Here is a 19,454-nt window from a genome sequence, read left to right as displayed (position 1 = left end):
TAACTTTTCAATGCGAGCAAAGCTGCCTTGTGCTTAAGTTAACATAAAGAGGGAAATGCTTCCACTCTTCAGTAGCTGTTGCAATTACTGACTGGGAGACATTGCTTTTCAGATGAAGGATATTAAAAAAAATGTGTGAAGTATGGTGCATGCTATGCAAAAGTTGAAAAATATTCTAGAGTCAACACAAGGTTGGAAGCATGAGATCATTGGTGTATATACTCCAATATATACTAGGATTTTGCTTTTTCTTACGGGAGGGTGGGCCCTAAGTCCATATTTCTTCTGTGGGTGAACAGCCCCATAAGTTTTGTTTCTGTCCCCTGTTTTGGTGGTGTAGAGGTTTTGTAGCTGTCTGGTTATTCACTTCCTGTGTAACTAACAGTTTGCTTTTTGTACTGCCATCCCATAACCTCCTGTCTCTCTGTAACTTTTCATTTTGTGTTCTGTTTCCTCCCTTGCTTTTTCCCCCCCCTTGTCCCCTCCTGCTCCCCCGAGTTGTGTTCTGTTCCGTTGTGTCTCGCCGGGGGTGTGTTTGTGACCGTGCCTTTCCTCAGAAAGCGCGGCTCCCGCAAACTGCACCCTCCCTACCAGGTGTCGGTCCCCGCACCGCAGCACGTAGGGGGGTTTGTGTGGGACTTCCTGGGAAAGTGAGTGCCCTCAAGGCTCTGTTTCCTCCTCCGGGCTGCAATGTGGCCGCTGCTGCTGCTGCTGCTGCTGGTTGGGGCTGCTGCAATGCCGCTTCTTTGCCTTGCTCAAACGGGACCTGCTTACGTCGAGTACAAGCGCTGGTTGTGACCACAGTCCAAAGCAAGTTTGCTGCTGTTCTCCCTGATTTAAACTTAACAGAAGCTGTTGCTTTCTAATTCTAATTCTCTTGCTGAACCTTTGGTTCTGATCCCTGCTACCAGTTCTACCTGAACCAGCTAAAACTCAGTGTTCCTCAAGTATTCTAAAATGTGTCATTGATAGAGGTCAGTATTTGTTATTTCTATGGGTTTCCCCCCCTCCACGCAGCCCCCCAAATGAATCCGACTAGCTCAGAGATATGGGGCTGTGAGGGGAGGAAATAGCATGGAGAGGGAAAGGTGTTCAGAAGAGGCTCCTTACCCAGGGTGTTGGAGCAGCTCTCTTTATTCTGTGGTGTCCATGGAGAGCGGGGCAAAAAAGAAAGAGCAGGAAGTTTCAGGGGTCTATATAGGTTTTGGACAGGGTGGGCACTCCTGGCTCCCCGCCAACCCCGTTGGGGCAGAAGGGAGGATTCAGGGGTTATCTTGATCAGAGCCACAGAGGCCCTAGGAAAGGGGGGACAAAAGGGTGTCCAGGAGCACACCGTAACAAGTATTGACTTCCTGTCCTGGTTCAGGTCAAATTTGGGGAAAGAACCCTAAAAGGGTTTCCTTTAGGAAAGCAGACTCAATTGGCCCCTCCCTGCCCCAACCAGTTTGGGAAGGATACTTCTTTGGAGGAAAATGGAAAAAACCTGTTTATTAAACAAGCAATTTTAAACAGTATTAAACAATAAAACTTCTCGCCACTCCAAGAGAGAGACAAACTCAGGAAAAATCCCCTGGGTTGCAGCTGGGCTCACTCAGTCTCTGATCAGTCCCTCCGGCGCTGGAAATGCTGCAGTCCAGGCCCGGCCTGCTGGGCCACAGGTGCTGCTGCTGCTGCTCTTCTGGGGGTTCAGTCCAGAGCAGGTCCAGAGAAAGGGAAAAAAACTACAGTCCAGGGAACTTCTTTGTCTCAGCTAGCTAAAACTAACTAGGAAAAGAAAAAAGGAGAGCTCTCTCTCTCTCTCTGTCTGTCCATCCGCAGACGACACAGTCCAGGAGCAGGAATGTGGAGGAGGGAGTGCAGTTCTTGAAAACAAACTCCACGCTTCTTCCCCCCTCCCTTTCACTCCTGGAACAAGTCTTAAAGGTGTAGAACTTATTATTCAATATAAACAGAGCAGACGATTGGGGATAAAGGCATCATACAGTCAACCTAGGACACTTCCGACTGAGTTTTATTGTGATGACTGTCCTGTAATAAGAGAACAAGCAAACAAAAGGACTCCCTCTCTGGGACATGGCCATCAGAGCCTTCAGAGTAGCTTAAACACATAGTAGTTTATACACAGTCTATACAGCAGTTTATACACATTTTGGTGTGCACATATTGTGCAAATAAAAACCTTGTACTTGAGAGGTGGCAGGAATTATATCTGTAATGCTTCTTCAGAAGTGAGCACTGAGTGAATATATATGGACGTGCTTGTTACATTTGCAGGCTTAAAACTGATTTTCATTTGGCACGCTCACTATGTAAGATAGGTGGTTCTTGCAAGGACACAGGGATTGGTTTCTTTTTCCTGAAGGAAACATTGCTTTGGGATCAACAGAAGACAGCACTCAGCTCTGGAATACCAGCAGTCCTGTTAAAGACAGCTGGAATTAGTGGCTATTTTAAGAAAGAGAATTTGGAGATTTTTCCTGAAAAGAATTTAAGGATGCCCTTTTGAAGAAGAAACCTTCCAAGTTTTGATTTGTAGCAGCCAAAAGGTATACTCCTTATCTTAAATATTTCTTCCCAACAGTAGATGAAAGATGAAAAAACATTGCGGAACCTCAAAAGAGTGCTGAAAAATGTGGACAGTAGAATGCAGTATCTTATTTTGTCTGTCTTTAAGACAGATATGTTTGTGTAGTGTTCTGTGAAGGCTAGATGGAGAGAGAAATTAGCTGTATTTTCCATCAACTTTACAGTTTCCTAGAATAGTGTAAAGGAGACTGTACTGGTAAATTATGCCCTAAGCTTAAGTCAACAGTTTGAAGCTGAAATACTTACTTTCAAACTGCTACTCATACCTTGGAATAATTGTCTTTGGTGTTGTTTCTGTGAATTTTTAAATCGTTTTTTAGAGCATTCCTAAGCAAGAACCACATCAAGGCATATAAATAATTTAAAGTAAAAGATATGGTGTCAAATTAAAGAAAGGTGCTGATAAAGTCATAATCATCACCATTAAAGTTAACCTTGAGAGATGGTCTGGCTATAATTCTGTATATATCTTAACTGATTATAGTTCTCCAAAAATACATTGAACTCTGATTCAGGCATTGGAAAACCTAAAACAATTAAATATTATTTTAAAATACTTCAATCCATTTTGTTGCCATAAAACATAAAAGCAAATTTATTTATCTGATACATGCATGGTATTATTACAAGGCAGAATCTGTTGTTGTTGTTGTTGTGTTTCTCATCCACTTCCCTCAAAAATCTGTAGCATAAATGACCATAAAAATTCTAAGGTAAATCATTCAAAACTTAGGATATTCTGAAATTAAGATTGCTTGATAATTTTAATTGACATTGTATGTGAAATTATACACTCTTTAACCATATATGAACAATTTTATGCAATTTTATTTTACAGTTTTATACAATTTTATTTTACAATTTTATTTCCATAAGAATGCTGCCTTTTGTGAAGGACACAGCTGAAATTTTCCACAAAAATCCCTGGTTAGGTTGAACCTATAATGGGAAATAGCAGCACAACTTTTTAATATTTGGCAAGCAACTGAGAACTCAGTTTTGTAATGGAAAGAAGTGGTCAGGCCCATAGTTAGTCCAGCTCCACCTCTGAGCACACAGATCTGTTCAATATTTTCATCATTTCCAAGCTAGGAAAGAACAAGTAATTTGTTTCTTCTTAATCTTGCTTTATCTTCATACAAGATCAGCATTACACCTGAAGTCCCGTATCAAGTTTCACAGGAGGAAAACATTTCATATCAACATAACTTCTTTAAACAGATAAGAATAAAAGATGAAGGCCCATTTGCTTACAGGTATTTAACTTAAGATATTTGAAAGTATACTGGTTTTCAGAAAGCAAGTGTTTGCCCTCTGGAAGTCAAGCTTTGTTAAAGTGCTGTAAGAGCAGCACTCAGACTCACTAACCACTTTTGGAACCTGCATCTAAAGAAGGAAAAGCAAGATACAGGGTCACTGTCAGTAATTGCAAATCCATCTGCAGAGAGAGCCAGATAAAACTCTGTCACAATGATTTTACAGTGACTTCTCAATCCATCCTCACCTTTTTCATATAATGGGATATCCTTCTTCAATTTGTTCTTTAATTAGCTGTCCTTTATTTCCCATTCTTTCTCTCTTCCTGTGTTTTCGGATGTAGAGGCTCTCAACTCAGCAGCTACACTGGGAGAAACTGGAGCTTTGTGATATTGCAGAAACAGCTGTTCTAAAATACAAGGTCAAAGAACCCCAGTTAGTCCAGCCCCTGACATGGTGAGAAGTCAGGGCTGGCACATGACTGGCTGAAGGAGCTTGCTGTGTTATCCCCTCAGTGAGCCATCTAAACTGGTATTGTATTCACATTCAGCAGGCAGGACTGACACTGTTCAGCAGAGTGATTCATGTCCGCAGAACTGAGTATGGACCAACTCCTTTGCCAGTTCAGCAGTGGACTGGCTGAAAACATGGTTTGTCTGCTAATCTAAGACTAAGGATCTGCAATTGGATCTTCCAGGAAGGACCCTGCACTAGAGAAATACCAGTAATGAGAAGCACTGACTGTGAACTTTTCTGAAGGCTTCTTTCCTGCCAAGTTTTCTGTAGTGCTGAAGTCCTGCTTGATTTTATCATTAAATCAAGGTGGTTTTCAAGCACTCCCTCTCATGCCTATTATCTGTAATGAGTATAGGAGTTGTCATCTGCTTTATATTATAGCAATAATGGATTTTATTTAGCAGATACTTCCTAATCCAGCTGTTAGATCAGTTTGAGTGTAAGAGCTGTGAAATAATTAAAATAATTATAAACGGGAGAAGAAAGAGCATCATGTAAATAATGAGCCTAGTCTGCATATCAGTTTCATTGTTACCTGCCTTTACTACATCTCTTCAAAAACTGTTTTGTAGCTTTGTTTCAGTAGACATCTTTGAGCAATATCCATACTCACAGCCTGGTGTGAAAGGACTGAAAAAACCCCAAAATTTCTTTTATAGAACTGATAAAATAAAAATGTTAGATCTCGGTGTTGTCTTGGAGTAGAGAAAGAACAAGAGGAATATGCAGTAATTGCCAGTAAGCCAGTGAAATAGTAATTCTAGTGTTCCATTGTGGCCATCTGTGGCTGGGTTTGTGCTCTTAGATCCATGCATATATGTGTGCATGGATGCACAACAAACCTTCTGTCTCTGCCTCTCCATCTCTTCCCTATTCCTCTAAATCCCAACCTAGAAAAAGGATAAGACCAGCCATCATTCTTTTTATCAAGAAAACATGTCAAAAAGGGTAAACATAAATAGCCTTTCTGCTTTGACAGACAAAAAGAAGATCAAATGCCTATTGTTCTCTGTCAGACTGCTTTGAAGGAGTGACAGAGTAATAAATATACACAATAACTCCCTGTCAAACAAGGGAAACTTAAAGGTTGACTGAAAATCGTTACATAAACTACATCCTTAGTACATCTGAGACAAATGTTACAGGCTCATTCCACTCCCTATAATACACAAGCACATGGAAAAAATTGTAGCTGGAATAACCAACAGTCTTTAAAATACAGATTTCTTAATTAAAATGCTTAAGCGTTTCACATCTCATTTTTTTGATCTGCACCCAGTGCTCAGATTAAAGTCGGCTCTACCTTTGAAACAATGGGGTGATATTTTAAAAGAAAGTGGGTTACTCTGAGACTGCCAATTGGCATTACAATTGTCTTGTCTCCCTGTGTGACTGTTGCATCGGAATACACAGTTAATGGGGCTGGGCAGGAGCGCTGCTGCTGGATCTTGTAAGGAATGCTACAAGTGTGTGTTCTTGCTTGAAGGGAAGGAGTGCAAACTAAAACTTGTGATTTTGTTCTGTAATGAGTATGCCTCGGTATGTATCTGATCCTGCTTGCTTGGGGCTGCTGCCTGGGGCAGATGCTTGCTGTGCTCCTCTGTTCAATTTCACTGATATAGCCCATGAACTGAGGCTTCAGCTCCATCCAGTCCATGGCAGATCTCCATATATTTCCCAATAGCTGACAGTTTTAGGTGTCTGCTTTGGTTTTAGTTTGAGTGACAACACACCTACAGATTTCTTTTTCTAATTTTAATGTGCTTTCAGACATAGTCCTTATTTGCATTTAGATAAATAATATGATTATTCTAAAAATCCCACTTCTAAAAAATATTTTGTGCCTCTGTAACAAAAACTTGGAAAAGAGTCTAGCAATTACAGAAAATGTATTTTTCTTTGGAAGAAAGAATTATTCCATAACAAAATGGAGATGTAGCAATAATTATTCTTTGTTTAAAACCCATGCAGCTGATTAAATAATACTTCTGTAGCACACAGACAATTGCAAATGACCTCAGCATAGTGTTTTACATACTGTTTTGCCTTCATCCTGTGCCAGCAAAAGATGCTACCTTTAATAGCAGTTGGAAGAACTATATGGTTCATTTAAATTCCACTGGGCTGTTCTGAACTGTAGCCTGTATGTTTTTCACTGTTGAACTGAAGAAACAATATCATATCAGCACAACACAACCAAAGGAGCCCTGAAACAGAAAATGAGAATCTTAATTTTTTCACTTTACTATATTTATTCCATATTTAATCAACTGTTTATTTTTACATTTTTGTTCCCTTTTGTTAAATTTGTTTGTAGTCTTGGATTTCAGTCATAATTACATATTTGTTACTTACATGTTTTTCAGTATGAATTAACGGAGGCTTTTGGAATGTTTTAAGTTATGTCAAGATCAAACACTGAAATGTTGTATTTGGCATTTTACAAGTGTCATTCTTTCCCCAGATCTCCAGATAATGCAGCCTTTACAACAGCTATCCTTGAAAGAAAAGTACTTTTGCACTAGTTAATCTGTTATAGACCAACAACGGCTGCTTGTACAAAGTCAATACCCTACACAGCTGATAGTAAAATTTATGTCATAAATAATGGCTTCAAATTTTATTTACATGCCTCCATATATCAAGAGTAATAAAGAATATTGCAGTTAGCCTGTCCTATAGAAATATTTTTATCCAGCCCATATCCTGCCTTTTTAGAGTGAAATTTTACCATGGGAGAAGTACAACAAATATCGTCAAGGCCAAATTGCTACTTTGGACAGAAGGAGATTTCCTTTGCCTCTCTTCTATAGACTGAAAATCATCAAATTTAAAATCAGTTCGGAAATATCTGTGCTTATGGTTCCTTGTTGATTTACCTTGCTGTTATCAGTGAAATTGACAGCAGATGCCTATGAAAGATACTGGAGACATTTGGGGGAAAAAAAAAAAAAAGCAATAATGAACCTATGGGACCTCATGTTATACAGGGGACTCCAGCATTTTGTCTTGGTCAGTTCTGCTGTTGAACAATGTTGGAGAGAACTGTCAAAAAAATACCTGTTTGGTCATTATTGTTCTTAGATTGCACCTTATACAGGAGAATTATACGGAGGAAAACGAGGCAGCTGCTTTTTCTGTTTTTCTTTGGAAGGGGTGACTTCGATATCCAAATTAAGAAAGATGAGCTTTTTTGACAAGTTTTGACAAGTCTTCAGGTTTCGAGGACTTTACTCAGTGGTTGGGTTTTTTTTTTTTTTCCTTTCTATTTAGTCCCTTTAGACAAGTTGGGATCATCTACAGGAAAAGTGAAAAAATGTCATGTCTTGCTCATGGAGAGAAAATAAGCCCTTAGAAGATGTCGTAAAGGAAACGTGAGGTTTCATCTCAGATAGTCAAACTCTGTATTTTCAAAATGTTCATTAGAATTCTGGAAGAAGGGTACTTGCTAATGATGTGATGTAAATCCAGAGTTTTCTTGTAATATGGCTTATTTTCTTTTTCCAAGAACTGCTACATATTGGAGACTATTTTCTCTATATTAAGTTGCCTCTAATTGAAATGGTGTAATCTAATCTAAAAGTCCTGTTTTCTCTTATTTATTTTTCTTGGGTTTTGTTTATTTTTGTTGTTTTGGGGTTTTTTTAATTAGATGTCTATAAGCAGCTCTGTGTTTGTGAATGATTGTGTGTCTGTGTGTCATTACCTGATTTATATCTGCTTGTTTTGTCCTTTATTCTTGAACTGCTTTATCTCTGGACTCTGTTTTCACAAACTCTAACTCTTTCTCTTTCGCATCTCCTTCCTGGATTTGCTGCTTCCTTCAGCCTCACCTCAAGGTCAGTATCTGCTTTTAAAAGGGTGTTTATAGGACTGTCTATTCAGCTGAAATTGAGATCTTACAGAAGATTGCACATCAAATTACATGATTGCAAAATAAAAGATCAGAGATTTGGTTAAGTCTGTGTAGGAGGATGGGTTGAATAGGGTGCATGTTTAGAAGGAAAGAATTTGTATCAAACCATTGTAAATCAATGCTGTTGTGTGCTGGGAAGAAGGGGGAAGACTAGCCAATGAAGGTTTTTAAAGGGAAAAAACTCCAGGAACAGGAAGGTGAAGCAAGACAGTTTAAATATTACTGGTTTTATCTGTTATTTTAAGAAGAGAAGAGATTGGTCATTAGCCATCTTCCATGATACATACACACGCTGTGGAGTGCAAAAGTGGTTCCTTTGAAATACTGGTTATACAAACTTTAACTGCTGGATCTTTATCATTACATCTGTGCCTGAAACCTTGCAGTGATGTCGCAGAACTAGTTCTGGTGCAGCTTGAATGTGCTGTGCTGTCAGAAAGAACCAAGGGCTGAGGGTTAAAGATAAGTGAATTAGCAGGGGGATGAATTTGTTGAAAATACAGTGATAAACCGCTGAAGAAAGCCTACTAAGAGACAATATTTTTTTAGTCTTTCAGCCATGGCTCATTTTTCTGTTTTTGTATTTTAAAAGCAGTTGCTAACCTTAGATTTTGGGATTTCAGTAGGATAGCTCAGAGCAAACATCTGTGGCCTAAATAATATGAGTACATTATCTAATGACTCTCATTTGCCTTTGAAAGCTCTGCAACCATGTTGGATTTTAGTCTTTGCTGATAAAGTCTGTTGGTAGAAACCCTCTGTGACTTCTGAAGAAGGAATGATCATAATTGTTTTAGGCAGTGTCTTTGCCCAGAAAGCCACTGCTTAATGACTAAAATTCTGAGTTATCAACCAACATCCAACTTTGCTATTCATGGTTAGCACTGAAAAATGTGGTGGTGGCTGGAATCCCCCAGTGCTGTGATGCTGCTGACGCCTTTAAATTGTGTCAGCGCCGTGACCTTGGTTTGGCACAGGCTCTGCACTTGTGGCCTCGGGTGCGTGTTTTTCTTCCTCCCACAAACTGGAAAAAGATTGGAAGTTAATCATGTTGTTGTCATCCATCAATACCTTCCCTACTCAGTGTGTCATACTGGCATGTTTGTAATTAGTGGGGACAGGAGGTCTGGCCTTGAATGACCCCCTTCATGTCCCAAAAAATGCAACTGCCAGGAAGCTTTTCCTGCCCTGTGAACATTCTCCTCTGAAATGACCACTCTGCCTTTTGCTGCATGAGCAGAACTCTGTGGGCCAGTCTGTGTTTGCCTGTTATCACCATGAGTGGAGCTTGGTGTGCTTTGGTTGATGAAGTCCTAGATGTTATGGAATTCAGCTGTCAAAGGTGGTTTGACTTCAATCCATAAGGCTATAGGGTTTTATCAATACCTGTGCCTATGCTGGAATTAATGATAAGAGGGGAAACAACTTTAGGGTGCTTTTTGGTTGTGGTCTTTCTAAGACCTGGAGTGATTTCTCCTTTCACAAGCAATATAACCATAACTTTTATTTCTCACATTTAGAGCATATTGAAAATTTGGCTGGAGAAGGTAATGACTGTGGTTTGAGGTGGCCAAGTGTTAGGATTATGAACTTGGAAGAATTTTCTAAGATATTAAAGAGATTGTCCATTCTGTCCTCACAGTTTCTTAGTTGGTTTATTGATTATTTTGGATTACTTTTTTTTCAGTTTTTAAAATTATTATGGTTATCTGCTGTGTTTTTCATTTATTTGTTAAAAGTGTAAGGAAGTAGGTAGAATGACTGCTCTTGGAACTACAAAGTCTCTGCTGGCCAGAAACAAAGTAAAAAGATTCTCCTTGGGGCAAACAGGAAAATTACAGTGTTTGAAGTACACTAGTTTCTTTCCTAAGCATTTCAGAGTTTGCCGAATTACCACTGACTGCAATATATGAAAAAAATAGCTGTTCTGTGAAGCAACATTCTACCTTGGAAGCTACTATAGGAGACATTAACTTTATTTTTCTCTGAATAATGTAAAGCACTTTTTTTCAGAAATCAAAGCTAATGTGTCACCTGGAAAAGAACTCAATATGTGAAAAATGTGTTAGGTATGTCTATCTTATAACAGGAAGAAATCCTCTGATTATTTCTGTTCTCATCTAGAGCAGCTTTACTTACAGTAATAAATACATCTGAATTTTCTGATCTGTCCATTAAGCTCTCATCATCTCTCTCGTGTTGACAAACTCAGTGAATCAGAATAGAACCATGTAATCTGCATCACTGTTGCTGTTGTGACATGTATTTACTGCTCAGAAGTCTTAAGGATCTGGAGTGGATGTCATGCTGATTCATAGTAAATAAAATTGACTTGGAAAGCATGAGGATTAAAGCAGTTTTCTGTAAGAAGTTTTTTTGCTAAGCATCTCTACTGATGACAGCTTCACATAAGAAACTTCCCAATGTTGGCTGAGTTCAAGAGTAATAACCCAAATAACACTATACTGATGTCATTACCTGCAACAGTGAAAAAAAAATAGAAAAAGTATTATAAATTCATATGCTCCAGTTCTTCTGAGCTGTTCTTTTGAATATGTGTCACAAAAGTTGCGGTAGATAAAAAGACTGACAACCAGGTGCTATAGCAAGCAACTGCAGATTTTTCAAGGGAAGAATGAGCAATATTGATAATGCAGAAATAAGATTTCCAGCCTCAAACTAGGTAACAAACAGCTTATCTGGACAGGAGCTGTCCCACAGGAGGCTTGTCTTTTAGTGTTCTGCTTTCTACTGTCGGATTTTCTGCTAGTTTAGATCACATAATTGATTCTGCTGTCTGTCATGTTTTAAAGCAAGTAATCCACTTCTTACAAGAAATTTTTCCATATTTTTTGCTATACCAAAGAGAATTTGATGCGCTAGGAAGTACTAATGAAATACTGTAAACCTTATTTCCAAAAGCAAAGTGGCTTGGTGATTAGATGAGTACAGGCTGGTGGCATGAATCCAGGTAAAAGTCTGCTAAGAGTGTATCCATGTAAAATTATATATCAGTGTAGCAACTCAAGTGTAGCCTTATGAAATCAAAGTAAAAACAAAATACTAAATCTGAGAGGATTATTTCAGTCCTTCTTCCAGAGTCCTAAACGTATATTAAACTGAACACATCTAACCACCAAAGAAATATTTAAAACATCATCCTTCTATAAGAAAATAGCAAATTATACTGCATAAAATGTTCAGAGTACAGGAAGCTCAGGGTGTTATTGAATAATTCTTTTTAAAAGCCAGACCAAAACAGCAGAGTACTTAGTGGCAGGCATGTAGTTTATGATACCTGTGGGCTTTTCACTGTGCTGGAAATGCCTTTGCACACTGACTCATCTGCTGAACCTCCAGGAAGCCGTGGATCTGAGCACTGACAGCGTGCCAGGGCACTCAGGAGAAATTTTACTGCAAGTGTGGCTGGCTCTTTAGTTTTATACCTTCAGAAGACTCTGAGTCTTCACTCTGCCATAATGTTGGTCATTAACCACGTCAGGAAGTGATGAAAATTTGAAGCATGTTGAGTTAGCAGTGGTTTTAGCTCAGCAGAGACAGAAATGTTATCTTCAAAGAAGTTTCCATTTAAATTTCCTTGGCTGTCTTCAAAAAACAGCAATCTGTAATTCTACTTAGAGCAAAAATGGCTTTGGAATTGTTTACACTAAGAAGTACTCTTTTTTAAAGAGTTATCTGATCCTTGTGAGTGAGGAGAAATATGGCATCTTAGAGATGATAGTGGGGAAGGGAAAAAATGAAGGCAATGTAGATCATGAAATAGAACTGTGGTTTTCCTTAAACAAAGTTGCTGGCATAACATTTCAAATTTGCTTTAGGTATAGTGATTATCAGAGCTTTCCTTCTCTGTGGAATCTGTACCTTTTCTGTCAAAAGATCCTCTTTTCTTGCCTCATTTGACTGCATCTTAATTAAGCAAAAATTATGCACAGCTGTACATCATCTCAGAATTCTCACTTTTCTGCAGCCTCACACGATCTAATTAATTAATTTCCTACTACCTGCTGAAATTAATTTATTATGTGAAAAAATGAGTTGTTTTTCTCTTTATTCCTTTTTTTTTTTTTTTTTTGGCACACGTATTCACAAAGTGTGCAGGTTTTCAGTGGGATTTTGAGCTGAGGTAGCATTGAAAAGACAAGTGACATGGTACTAGGGAGGATTTTTGTGTGTTACAGTGAGCTGTGAATTTTGAGGAGGTCCGAGTCAAATGCTCTGAGAGAGAAATCCTTCACAATTCCCTTTTTTTCAGATATAACAAAAAGGTGGGGTTTTTACCATATTGTTTGAAAACTCGAAAGACATCATTATTTTTAGAAGCCTTTAAAATGTGTCTTTATCTTCCTATATCCCAAAGCTAACAAATTACATAGCATGTCATCATCAGAAGATTAAATGAAATGATCACTCAAACTTCATGCAACATTAAACATTTTGACTAACCCATATGTGTCATATCACATTTAGTCTAAGGAATAAAATCTGAAGTTTATATTTCCTCTTTAAGTTTATATTTCCTAGATTCTGTGCAAAATTTTATCCCCCCAAATGGATAGATTTTTATTTTTGTTAAAATTCTAAAATTGTGTATATCAATGGTGCAAAGAGTTCCATAAGTGACAGTGCCACAAGCTTTAACAGGCCCTGCATTCAGCAATAATATGATATTTACAGAGAATGCTCAGGCAGGACTTTTTAAAAAGCTGCTGAAAAAGATGAGCAGTTCAGTGTCTGCCTTTTCTCCTTTTTTTCCTGGTAACGACTCCTTTCAGATCCCTGAACGTAATTGTAAAGTTTGCAGGAGTGAATCATTACCCACAGGATTGTTAGACAGAGTTGCAGGCCTTTTAAACAAATTAGAAATATGCAGGTTGACGAAGTTGGATCAGATAAACACCAGGGTGCTGAAGGAGCCACCTGATGTCATAGCAAGGACTCTTTCTATCATCTTCAAAACCTTGTGCTTGTCAGGGAAGGTTTCTCTTGACTGGGAAACATCACACCCATCTTCAGGAAGGATGAGAAGGAGGATCTGAGTGTTTGCAGGACAGTCAGTGTAACTTCACGTGTTGGGAAGCATTTGGAGCAGATTCTCCTCAAAGTCATCTTCAAGAACCTGAAGGAAAAGAAGGTGATAGGGAACAGCCAGTATGGGACTTACAAGGACAAATCATGCCTAACCAACCTGATTGGTTCAATGATGAGATGACTGGCTCAGCAGTGTTCAGTGTCTTTTTAGTGATGTGTAAGATGAGACAAAATACATCTCCAAAATTCATAGAGAAGACAGAGTCAGACTTTTCTCTGACATGTTCAGTAAAAGGCAGCAGAAATAAACTGCAGCTTGTTCCAATGTAAGTTGAAGATAATGGACAGGAAAACGGTTATCACTGGGGTACTGATCCATTGCCCAGGAAGCTGCAGAGTCCTCAGCACTGGAGATAATCAAAACTCATTTGAACAAAGCCAGGAGCAACCTGCTCTAACTTGGACTTGTTTTGAGGATGGTATTGAATGAGGTGATCTTCGACATCCCTGCCAACAGAATTACTCCATGATTCTGACTTTCTATGGGAAGTTAACCTGTATTCTTGGCTAAGCTCTACAGTTTTTGTGTGGTTTTGTTAAGAATTTCTACTTAATAGTGATCTGATAAAACAGGGTAAACAAAAATGGTCTTATTATTTCATAGCATTGGACAGTTGTAGGAAAAGAAAGAAGAAGATTGTGGGGTTGGGGGAGGAGCAAGGCCCACTGCACTTCTACTTCTTGCAAAATTCTATATGTATTCTCAGTTTTTAAACAATTTTAAAGAATTGCTGCTTTCTAGAGTATAGTATCAGTGTGATGTAGGTCAGAGTGATCTTAGTAGGTTTGTCTAGTCGTTTACTCAGACATCTTTATTTCATGATTTTAAAACAGCTCTCCCCTTCTACCCCATCCCTAAACACAGATACTCTCAAACTTTATTGCAGTGAATAGAATCAGAGAAGATAAATTTGGGAATTCTGTTTCACAAATTTTTGTGTGTTCTTTTTAAGCTTTTCTTAAAAGCTTAGAGCTTTTGTTCTTGTGTTACTTGTGAAGTTCAAGCTCCATTGCTGACCTGCACAACGGTGTGCCTCACATTAGAGCCTCTGAGCCCTCGTGTTTCAGATGTGCCTTTCACTGCTTCACTTATCAATTGAGAGCATTATTTCACTGCTCACTTAGCTCATGCTTTCCATCCTCATTCCTGTGAAACCAGCTTCTCTAACAGGCCTATGCATCATCTTTGCAAATAATTCCTCATCTTTTGCATGAAAAATACGTTAGATAAGCAGAGATATTTATTACAGTCATACAGTTTGTAGATTCAGTGAACAGTTCTGTTGCTATCAGTCAGTTAATTGGAAATCATTCCTAATCACTTTACTGTAAAAGGAAAACAAAATTTCTTGTCCATGAAATCCCAAGTTGGCTATTAGAGATACTGCAAGATAAAAACATGCTTAACATTCTTAGGCTAAAATTAAATTAGAAAGCTCTTTTTTCCCCCTTTCTATTTCTCTTTTGTGGCTCTCTTGCATTTCATTGTTCTTGCAGGGTGGTGTATTCAAGTTCCCTTCTTCTGCATAATGTCTTCTTCATCTACAAACATTAGAGGGCCCTTTTATGCTGGAATATGTCAGCTTTTCGATAGTCTTCTTGAAGTATCCCAGGCAATTCAGACAGATTTAATCAAACTCTCAGTAACTTACTTAATTTCCTGCTTATCCAGCAGATAGGCCTTTCTTCTTAATTAAAAGAAATGGGTTTTTTCACTTCCTTAGATAACAAAATATTTCTAGTTGTCACTTTCAGTTCATGGCTGAATAATTAACTCCCATCTCCAAGGGATAAAGCGCCTCCTCTCCCTTTAGTGACCCAGCACACTCCTACCAATGTAAAGTGCTTTTACATGGAATATTCCGATGTATCTGTTTACTATACTGAACAGATTTGATAGAAATTGGGATTGAGCATGTTGCTAGTTTTGGGGTGGCAGTGGGCTGTCGCTATTGGACACGAAATGAGTACACAGAAGCTTGGTAAGTTCAAAAGAGAAAAAGACTTCGTTTTATTCAAACATCTGGTATTTATAGAATTTCAAAGGTGGCCGTTGATTGGAGGATGGAATTACCACCTCCTCAACCACACTGGTCCAAAGATCAATCAATTACTTCTCTCTACCCACAGAGAAATATGTAAACTATTCTATTTATACATGAAATTGTGTGGGAACTCTGACTCTCAAATATGTAAACATTATCGGAAGGCTAAAGAAGTTTTATGAGAACTTTAAAACTTTCAAAAGAACTATAAAGGAAAACTTAACACTTTTTAAAATTAGGTCAACAGTGGGATTGGAATGATTCAGTTCCAGCTTCACTCTTTCAAGCACTTTAGCATGAACTTTACCTTTACAGGTAACTTAATTCTTTTTATACAAAACCAAAAGTGACCAAGAACTACAAACTTGAGTTGCAAAATGCTCTCTGTAAATGCACAAAAGCTTCATTTCATCCTAGAAATTACAGCTGCCAGCAAGTGGCAGTTTTCAAGCTGGAGTGTTCAGGGCCAGCCTTGACAAAGAAAGCAAAAGGTGCCAACCCAGCAGAAAAGTTAGGCTCCTTTCCTGCTAGTTTCTCCTCTCCTGTATTGCTCAGTTCTAGGTTTTTAGTGTTCTGAGTTGTTCATGCCACATTTGATGAAGTCCCACATGCTGGGAACTAAAAGAGAAGTGACATAATGCAACTTTACCCCACAAGAATCTATAAGGATAAGGACTCTTACTACAGTGGAGATGCTGTGCCTTTGAAAATGCATTCTTTTAGGAGCACCACTATTGTGTTCATCCCTGGATCCTTCCCTAAGCTTGTCTTACTCTGTAATGGTCTGCATGATATTTTCACTTTAGTTCCTTGAGTCTGCAGTGTTTTAAATAAAACAAGTGTATTCCTAGTTTTCAGATGGTAGGATTCTTGGTTTTGTAGGATGCCCCTGAATTCTCATGTAATTGTACCCAATTTATTAATGTTGTTAACTTAAAATGCACTACTAGATACATTCATTTCACTTTTCAGTGTGTAATATTTTACTTCCACAAACCAATCAGCAGAATATGGTTGCAATTTCAGTTAGCAATACATATCTTAGATTACTAGCTTAGATTACATTGTTAAATTACTAAATCCTAGCAATATATGTAAAATACTTGAGAGCAAGCACTCAGTATTTAGGATGCCATCATATTTTAAAGGATTGGTACATCAAATCAGCATGAATTGTCTTTTCTTTTAGCACTTTCTCCTCTCGCTCAATTGTTTTTTCTTTTTCATCATTCACTTTAATGCCAAAAAACGGGAGAAAGCGCTAAATGAAATTTTTAGTCAAAACTTCAGTAGGATACAGCAAAATGACACTTTCTATTGCAAAAGTGGCCACTGACTTGGAATGTGAAAATAATGGATTTTCCTGTTGTATTTGGAGTAGAACACATATATAACTGCAACATTTAATGTAATTTCTTCTTAAAGGAAATACTCAATGATCATATGTCCCAATCAAAGGGACTGTTCCCCACTGCATAAGCAATAGGCAGAGATTTTGGAGGCACTACGCAGTGGCATTATTTTTATATAATTAGCAGAGAGATGCAAATAACTGTGGTTTTTCTCTCCTTAGTTCATGACACGCCTATTTCTCTTTCTTGTATCTCCTGCTTCCAGCACAGATTTTCCATTTTAGTATGGAATATGCAGATGTGTGCTCATATACACATCATATACACAGAGAGCTGGGGCATGGCACACAGTTTCTGACAGTTTGCTTCCTTTGACTGCTTATTTCCATGTTCAATATGCTTGTTTCACATGAACAAATGACAGCTGAAGGAGGCTGCCTTCTATTTTTAGGAGCTTCAGACTTAAGATGATGTTGTAACTTGTGCAAAAGCCATATAGTAGGAACAAAAGGTGAACATTTGGAAAAGTATTCTAAAGCTAAATAGAAGGGGTAAACACATTCTATTCTAAATTTTGGGAGCAGATATGAATTACATTATGGGTGTAATCTTTCCCATATCCATTTTTATCTCTTTATCATATTTTTAATAGATATAAATACCTCTAACTAGTAAGCCAATACGTGTGAGGAAATTCTACTTTTGAGCCATAGTGAATTTGATTTAAAGCAGCATGGCTCTTAAAATTTTTAATTAGTTTATAGGGTCTGTACAGTGTTACCTTCTTCCTTATACAGTCTGTACAAGCATGAAGCAGTCAATAAGAAAAAACCCAACACCACCTTCAAAGGGATTTAATTTGATTTCTTGAAAATTCCAGAGAGGAATTGTGGGTTTTCTTCTGCATCTTGGTATAGCTACTTCTTGAATTAGAGGTAGAGAAATTTTATTTCTAAGTAGAAAGGGAGAGGAGAGTTTCTTTTGTCTTTCTGTATCCTATTTTGACCATAGCCTCAATAATATTTTCATAGCCTCATTAATTAGATTTTTAACACTGTTTATGTCTTTCAACCTCCAATATATGCCTTCATACAAAAAGATCATTTATAGAAAATATATTGTATTTGAGTTAGTAATATTTTTCTTGACAGCAAAGAAGAATTGCTGGTATTTTGTAATGATCAGGAGTGTTTCCCAATTACTTGGAAAATCAGCTCACTGAAGGGAGGCAGAAGATGTCTGCATCAAGGCAGTTGCCCTGATTGGGAGATCAGCTCAATTAAAATCTTAATTTTGCCTCACTTGTCTCAAGGCCACCAAATAAAAAGTAGTTAGCTGAAGTAGTGTAATTGCCTAGATAAAGAATGTATCTTTCTAAGTACACACTCCAAACTAGAGCTAATTTAATTAGCCAACCTTCGGATCTCTGAGGATATCAGTGAGAGTATATTTCAGGTATCTGACACATGGGCCATCTTTTCACCTGAGGTTTCTTTTAATGTGCTCCTTCATCATATATTAAAAATTAAATTATGTATTCAAAATACTGATGGACATGCTTTTCTGTATCAGATCCATGTGTTGTGGAATGGTAGAAATCCCTCCTCAAATGCATAAGGCACTGACCTTGTCCATGGCTTACCAGGGCTGTTAGAGAGACCCCTAATGAAGAAGAGACCTCATACACGTTGCTTTGCAGCACTCACTGAGTTCTCCAGAAGCCCAGTGGTGTTCACTTAACTTGCAGAATGTTCCTGGCTGTGTTCTCCTGTGTGTACCAGACCGAGAAGGCAGAGTTACAGCTGTGTCAGAGGAGGAGGACTAAGCCATCTGCACTCTTCAGATAGGCTGTGCAGCCCTGTGTGGGGAATATTTATTACAGATAATGCTGCTGTACCCCATTTGCCAGGCTGTAAGTCTGTAACACTCAAAAGTCTGTAACAAATCACCTTAGCAGGCGCTCTTCATACTAACCTGATGTGGGCTGTTAAAGCCAGCGATTCAGAATGTGTTTCAGAAGAGGAGATAATTCTTAGTAACTGTTTGCTAAGCACTCAGAAATATGCCAGATGTGCATTCTGAGAGACTCTGTGGTCTCCATTTGCTGTAAGAAATTGGTCTCAGCAGTGGATCCCAAAGCAGAGCTGTGTCCCTCGCATCTAAAACTGAATTAACACGTGGTGAGGGAGATGCTGTAGCAAGGAACAGTTTGATGAGTGTGATAACATGGCTTTTCAACCAGCCCCATCCTTTTGTATACTTTTCCCTGTATAGTATCTGGCAATGGCCTGCTTTGGATCAGATTTTGTATAACTTCTTTGTAGCTAACAGAGTAAACACTTTTCAGTTCACATTTGTATAGAGTCTTTTAGAAAGACTGTTCTTGAAAACAATGTTGTTTTAAGTAGATAAACTGAATTATATCAGATTTTTATTTGGGCATCTCAGTGATGTAAAATCATCAGGTTTTTAGCCACTAAATGGTCAGGTTTACATTATTTCAGAATGCTCCTGCTGGCATCACTTCCTTACAGCCTTTCCTACAAGCAAAACTGAATGTTCTTGTGAATATATTTAATTTTGTTTCAGAAGTCCTCATGCACTGAGTTATTGCATTCATTGTGGTTTAGGTCGTGTCCTTAGCAACTGCTTAGTTTAATACCTTTTGCTTGA

At 38.2% G+C, this 19,454-nt stretch overlaps 1 protein-coding gene across 19 annotated transcripts in view; it reads left to right on the top strand.

Moving 5' to 3' along the window:
- The window catches only part of ERC1 (ELKS/RAB6-interacting/CAST family member 1), a 273,023-nt gene that overhangs the window by 115,597 nt on the left and 137,972 nt on the right, over positions 1–19,454 (top strand). For 16 of the 19 annotated variants that reach the window (XR_012053774.1, XR_012053773.1, XR_012053772.1 and 13 more), the window contains one exon: positions 8,187–8,198. The exons of the other annotated variants lie outside the window; for them this stretch is intronic. Coding sequence is in view for 13 of the 16 variants with exons in the window: in XM_072923902.1 (XP_072780003.1) it covers positions 8,187–8,198 (12 nt within the window). In the remaining 3 variants the exon portion in view is untranslated. The remainder of the gene's footprint in view (positions 1–8,186; positions 8,199–19,454) is intronic. 19 annotated transcript variants of the gene reach the window in all.

This window comes from Taeniopygia guttata, chromosome 1A, assembly GCF_048771995.1.
Source record: "Taeniopygia guttata chromosome 1A, bTaeGut7.mat, whole genome shotgun sequence".
NCBI lineage: Eukaryota > Metazoa > Chordata > Aves > Passeriformes > Estrildidae > Taeniopygia > Taeniopygia guttata.
Note: the sequence above shows the minus strand (reverse complement) of the source record. Positions and strands in the feature narration are given on the sequence as shown.